Here is a 7,413-nt window from a genome sequence, read left to right on the forward strand (position 1 = left end):
CTGCCATTTCAACATGTCTTTAGGCATATGTCTCATGTGTGATAAGTATTTATTAAGTTAAAGTTCATTTTCTCCCTGGAGGAGGCAAACCCAGCCTCACATTGCTGTGTCCCATTCGTGCACTGCATGTTTACGTGGACCACATGCAGAGCTTTAGAAGCTCAGATCAGCTCTTTGTCTGCTTTGGAGGCCAGCAGAAGAGAAAGGCTGTCGCCAAACAGTGGTTGGCCCACTGAATAGTGGATGCCATCGCCTTGGTGTACCAGACCCAAGGCGAGCCATGTCCCTTCGGAGTGAGGGCCTACTCAACTCGGGGTGTTGCCTCCTCTGGGGTATTGGCACATGGTGCCTCTCTGGCAGACACATGTAGAGCTGCGGGCTGGGCGACACCTAACACATTCGTATGATTCTACAATCTCCGAGTGGAGCCGGTTTCTTCCCATGTGTTGGGCACAAACAGGTAATGTGCGGGAGGGCTGGCTCTGTGTCTCACATGAAGCGCCATTCCCTTCTAACAGGGGGATACAAGTGCCTACTTGCTCTTCAGATGAGTTCCCCACTCAGCAAACCCTGGATCGAGTTCCTCCGGTATCTTTCGCCAGTCAGAGGTGGTGGAGGCATCTGACGCCAGGCCCAGTACTTGTGTGCATGCCAGGCAGGTCAGCCCTTGTACTGGGCTAGATGTCCATACGATGTGATTCCCTACTTGGTAATCCCATATGTGTATTGTCCATGACACGGTTTCCCTGATGGTAAACTAATGTCTTTCCCTGGGCGGCTCTGCTCTGCCCTGTCTCTGCACCGGTAGTAGCTCCTCCCTGGCTAGGTAGGACCTACCGCATAGAATTTCCATATGTAGCACTGCCCCCTGGGTCAGTCTATATGTGTAACTGGTTACCACGTTACACATTACCATTACCACCCTCTCAGTATGGAGGACTGTCTTTTGGGCTTACATGGGGCTCTGGGAAGGTAATGACAGTGTGACGGCAGTTGAGGGAATGCGATGGCTTTCCAGCATCTGTGTCTCCATTATTCATAACATGGTTCCGTGGCTGTGGCATAATGTAACTTTGAACATGTCTGAATGAATGGGAACGTCTAGGTTACTAATGTAACCCCTGTTCCCTGGATGAGAGAAGGGAGACATTACGTCCCCCTACCACAAGCTCCTCAGCAAGACATGAATGAAGTGAGTATGCCGGTCCTATTTATACATGTATATCTGGGTAGCTGTGACTTGGCATGCAAATCTTATTAGCCAATGTTCATTTTCCAAATCATTTTGTTACCACTTGGAGGTGATTGGGCTCCCAGGCGAGACCCATGTCGTCAGTCCAGCGTAACGTCTCCGTTCCCTCATTCAGAGAACGGAGTTACATTAGTAACCAGTGTTGGGAGTAACGCATTACAAAAGTAATTATATTACAGTAATATATTACTTTTTGCTGTAACGCAGTAATATAATGCATTACTAATAAAATATGGATATTACAAAATTAAGTGGTGTTAGTTTTATTTTTTACCAATACCACAAGACATTCCAGCACCAGAGAAAAAAAATCTGCGGGTAAAATAGTATGTCTATTTCCTGCTGCTGGAATTCGATGGTTGAGATGACCGCAGAGACGGATTCTACATTTGTGAGATAGACATAACTAATCCCATTATTTTCAGAGAAAGGACAAGATATAGTCAAGTGAAATATTGCAATCTATGTGCGGCACTGAGGGAACTTTCTAGAAACAGCACTTGAAAAAACACCTGGACCGGTGCCACGCTAACACTAAGATAACAGAAAGAACTTCACGGTCGGAGAAGAGAGAGAATGCGCCAGACGAGAGCGCAGGCAAGACCAAGCAACAGATGCAGAAGTATCAGTGAGCCGTGAGCGCACGTACATGGTTTGTTTGTGCATCAGTAATAACGGGCTCACGCATGTACGACTCAGTAGCCTATGTCACTGTAATCGTCTTTACCTTCATTACAATCGTCATCCATCAAAAGTTTAGCAACACTGGTTTTCTTTATCCAAATGAGAGATGTAGTTTGCGTATACTGGCAAGTATACGTTACTGATGCGGTTGGGTGTTTTAAGCCGTCTGTATTTCACACAGCGCGATGAGAAATGGTGTAGGCTGCTCCGAAACAATCGCAGAATACGCAGAGAGGTGGTGTTTGTTAATATTTAATTTAACGTATTAATAATACAATTAATGAATTATTTTAATGTATTTAAATTAATTTTAAGTTATCTCCAAGCCCCCTTGAGGATAACTGGCCTACAGTCATTATGCTTTACCACATCGCCCTCCAATGGATGTATAATGCGCAGCAATAAACTACATTTTAGCATTTTATGCCGTCATACTTCTGTGGTTATTTTGGTGAAAGTAACTCAAAAGTAACACAAAAGTAGTGTAACGCATTACAATTCAGAGACAGTAATATTGTAATGTAACTAATTACTTTCAAATGACAGTAACTAGTAATATATAATGTATACATTTTGGAAGTAACTTGCCCAACTCTGTTAGTAACCTAGACGTTCTATTTAGCAACAAAATTGGGTTGTTTGTTACAAACTGTTACAAACTGAAGAACCCTAATTTGGTACAGTTTAGAACCATTTTTCTTAAGAGTGTACTTTATTACTGTAGCCTATACTTACTATAAAGTGTTACTGAAAAAAAGAAAACATAGGTTGACTGGCATTTCATTCAAATCAAAAATCAGAATGGTTCAAATTGGCCCGCAACATAACAGGGTTATGTTTTGAAATGATTTGTTGTATTTATGATTAATGTTGCATTGATACACATTCTACAATATTGCTGAGTATTAATTTGTTAATTCTTACTGTTTCGGGAAAAACATAGTCTTGGTGTGATGGATATACTGTGTTGTTAACACCTCCAGCATTACTTCAATGGAGGGGATTATATATTCCCTGTGGTTGTCCTAGTAACCAGTTTTAATGACAGTTCTAAGACCAGCTTCTCTAGGTTTCTTTTAAAGAAGAGGCTGATGGCACGAGATTTAGAACCTCATTAGAAACACACATCACTGCATAGCATCACTGTGCATGTGTTATGTCTTTAACTTGGTTTGAGGTTGTTATGAGTCCTGCTGCAACTAATGCTCTTTCTGTGAATAAATCTATTAACCTAGTATTCCTTTTCTTAGAATTCCACAGTGTACTGCTCTCTTCATGTTGACCTCTTTTCACTTCTCTGGATGTTCTTTTATGCCACTAAGACAAACTGGAGGCAGTTTGCTCATTTATTAGCTTTAGCCTTTGGCCGAAACACTAAAATGCATCCTGGATCCCTTGACTGGAGATGAAAATGTGTGGCAGCTCATAGCTGGCCATGCGTAACCTCCGCAGCTGTCACTTCACTCTCCTAGAAACACAGACGTTGAGCCCAACCATTATGTGCTCAAGTATAACCAATGCTACTGTTCAATGAAATTTAACATGGTTCATGCAAGCTGCATATTTAGTATGAAAGATATGAGCACAAACTGTGCTACCATGTCAAAATACTGAGAATTGTAGCTGTTAAAAAGCTGTTTTTGCTGCCTTCCTCCTTGTTGAGTAGTAGGCAACACTTTTCTTACTTGAAAACCAGACAGGTCCTCTGCACAGACACTATGGCCAGCTTCAGCTCCATACCGGTGTGATGAATCCGATCTTCAATCAAAAGTAACTGGATGAATATTTGAATGCTGCTGATCCCAATCAGAATTCTGACTTGTGATGCAACCTGAATCATAATCACACTGTGATCCAGTTCTCTTCTGTGGCCTGACTGAGTCTGGTTTCTCCCAAGGATTTTTTCTCCATTCTGTCACCTGGTGGAGTTTGGATTCCTTGCCACTGTCATCTATGGCTTGCTTAGTTGGGGACACCTAATATTCAAAAATATTATTGATCTAACTGTACTGATGCTGTTGTTGAGAACTGAACAGAGCTAGACAATGACATCACTGTTTTCTGCAGAACAGGTAATAGATTCAATTAACTAATTTAATACTTGATGATCTTTACAACAGAACTGAATCAACACTGAACCGACTTCAGCTGAACAGCAGCTGAAATGCATCAATGCATAACACTTTATGTTAATGTTCCCTTTGTTAAGCGTTTATAAAGAGATTCAATGATGACTAATAACTCATATCCAAATGCACTATAAATCACTGATAGTTATAACAACATGCATAAAGGGTGACTTTTATCTATTACTTGCCAAATAGTGAGCCATTGTTAATTCACAAACTATAAATGATTCACATGCCCACTTTCCATCAAGGTACATGCGAACATTAATGTAAATTGTTACCAAGATATCAAAAGAATCATTTAAGAGTCACAGATCAAAGCCCGAGTAAGTGGAATAAATTTAGAAAATGGTTTGAATGAATGAGAACAAAAATAAAACATGTTCCTATGAAAAATGATCAGAATAACATGGCTTAAAATCATAATTGAAAACTTTAAGTTTTAACATAATTTTTTTTTTTAATATATAATCCAAATAAAATGATTTGTTTAAAGCTCCTCCTGGATGCACAGTCATTTATGGTATGAGCCAGTACTAAACAAGATCTGTAATGCTTCATGGTTTAATTGTTTTTTACACAGTTATGATGTTCACAGACCATTTTTGTTTCAATTCCTGCCTTGGGATCTGACACTGACTTAAACATATATGGCTCGATCACAGTGCTTGCCATCTCGAGTATCAAAACACATGACATGCTGTAATGGAAAGCGTGGACATGGTGCAATGAAGTTAGCCAATCACAGCAGTGAGTGTTTACTTTAGTTTCTGCAAGAGGTAACGCCCCTTGAAATTGAGTGTTTTCCACAGAGTGAAAATGAGGATGGGAAATGATCATTTTTACAAATATTGGACCCTTTTTTGGTATAAAGAAAAAAAAAAAAAAAGCATTGCAAACTTTATAAACTAACCTCGAGAAACATAAAATATAAAAACATAACCCCTTTAATATTAATAAATAATAATATTAATTAATACATTTAAAAAGGTACGTAAAAGTATGTGAAAATTGTCTTTTCATATAGAATTAAGCAAATTTTACAAAATAGGTAATTCCCCTTTCTTTTTAAAATGCTTTCAAGAAGAAGTGATTTCAGAGATTGAAAGAATAGCCTAAACAGTGTGAGTAATGAGGATTAAATTATATAGAATAAAATGAGTTAAATATACATAAATGTTAATTATAAATGTATTTAATTTAAAATAGAGTGTTAAAATTTTAAGTGTAATCTCATATGTTTCTTGTATTATAACAGAGGGAGCTGAAAGATGCACACAGAAGGTGCCAAAGAAAACAATTTCTATGTGGCCAACAGGAGAGTGAGAGACATCAGAGAGTGTCACTACTGGGTATCCACAGATAAGCAACACACACATTGGGTTTCATGTTTTATGGGGACTTTCCATAGGCATAATGATTTTTATACTGTAAAAACTGTACATTCTATTCCCTAACCTTGTCTTGTCCCTAAACCACCTCATCAGAATACTTTCTGCATTTTTACATTTTCAAAAACCAGCACTTAGTGTGATTTTCAAGCTTTTTTTCCCCATGGGGACTAAAAAATGTCCCCACAAGGACAAGGGTTTCAGATATTGCCATCTTTGGGGATATTTTGTCACCATAACGTAAGGTATACCTGAAAACCCCCTCCCCCCACAGTCACAGTCTAATAACCTAAAATCACAAAATTATCCCTGACAGTTGTCCTGGCAACCTAAAGCATTCTATTTTAATGAGACCTGTAGGCTTTGCCTACTTAAAACTGATTTATGTTTGCTTATGTGTGTGAAGAGACTACAAAAAAACATAGCTAAAATGCATAAACTAGTTAATCTAGTCAACTGTTTTATATAATACATTTTTAATTATGAGTTTATTTAATTTTAATAGATATTTTTGGTTTATTTCAGTTTATGCAATACGACACTTTAAACTCACAAGGAATTGTGAGTACTGCATACCACCGTTAAATGTGCCGCTGGAGTTTGTTCTAAACTAACACGCACAGCATTCTGACAGAATCTACTGAATTATCATCAAAACCATACAAAGGTATTGCAGGGGTTAGGAAATACTGGAGAAGGTATTTATACCTGCTAAACTATATTTGTGTTAAGAATAGTGTGTTAAAAATAGTAGTGTTAAAAATAGGAGCTGCTGTAAAGATGGATTTGCTCTATAGTGTGCATGTTGGAGAAGCTTTGACAAAGAGAAAAAGCATGTGGAAAAAGATGTCATGGAACATCTTCCCTTGGCATTCGTCCATTATCAAACCTAATTTGGGAATGCCAGCTGTAAGAGCAAAAAATATACAAAAAAGGATCACATTTTAGGAAGATATTATCTATCGTTCTTTTCAAATGTTTAATGTAAAATCATGTAAATTATGATTGTTCCCATTTTTTTCACCTGTATGCATTTACTGTGTGTCTGTGTATTTGTATACCAGTGGCTTCTCCCTGTGTGCTAGAATAACCACCATATACAATCTGCTTGCCAGTATTTTTCTCTGCCCACTGTGCAGCTGTACAAGCTGTCATTTGCAAATGTACAAGAAGCACATCTAATGGCAGAAAAGAAAAATGTGAGAAAAAATGTGGCCAAATAGGAAATTTAAAGTGCATATTGAAAGAACTGGAAGAATGTCTTTGGTGCTTTTGAGAAATACTGATTTTGATAACTTTGAACTTCACAATTCCAAAAACTTTCATGATATTAACATAACATATAAAAGATTACTAAGACTTTAACACTGTGAAAAGACAATAAAACAAGACCTCTAATGGTACATTCGCAAATTACTGCACCTGATCAGTATTGTGACGCCCACATCCTCACAGGTCTCGTAAACACGCGCCCAGGTGTCCTGAATGATGCCTCGCTCCACATCCGTCAGCGGCTCTGGTCTCTCCCTCCCCTCGGTCTCTTCATCCTCCCTCTCTTTCTCCATGCCACAGACACACCACGGGGTATTTGCGCCTGAAGCAGGCAAAGACGGTGGAATGAGAGGTTGTGGTGGTGGAGAGGAGCGACGAAGTTGGCGGAGGGGGCAACAGAAACGCAGGGCAAGAGAGTAGAGAGTGTGCATCCGCCCCCCTCTCACCCTGTGCCCCTCATTCCCCTGAGCAGGCAGGATGATTTCACGACTGGCAATTGCTCGATGAATATATCTGCTGTCACTGTCTTCCCCCTCTCTTTCTGCTTTTCTGTTCCTTGTCTTCCAACTGCTCAGGTCTTTGTCTACCCTCTAACACAGATGTTGTCTGTGCTTGGAACTTCTGGATTTCTAATGACCTCAGATATGGAACGCGTGGATGAGAAGGAGGGAGGTGAAGAGCTGAA

At 39.3% G+C, this 7,413-nt stretch overlaps 1 protein-coding gene across 1 annotated transcript in view; it reads right to left on the minus strand.

Annotated features, from left to right (window-relative positions):
• Positions 1 to 7,413, minus strand: part of cygb2 (cytoglobin 2) — a 31,076-nt gene extending 23,663 nt beyond the window's left edge. Inside the window, exon 1 of the mRNA XM_051895876.1 lies at positions 6,879 to 7,413. Coding sequence (XP_051751836.1) covers positions 6,879 to 7,159 — 281 coding nt within the window. The 5' untranslated portion in view covers positions 7,160 to 7,413. The remainder of the gene's footprint in view (positions 1 to 6,878) is intronic.

The sequence above is a fragment of the Ctenopharyngodon idella genome, chromosome 6 (assembly GCF_019924925.1).
Source record: "Ctenopharyngodon idella isolate HZGC_01 chromosome 6, HZGC01, whole genome shotgun sequence".
Lineage (NCBI taxonomy): Eukaryota > Metazoa > Chordata > Actinopteri > Cypriniformes > Xenocyprididae > Ctenopharyngodon > Ctenopharyngodon idella.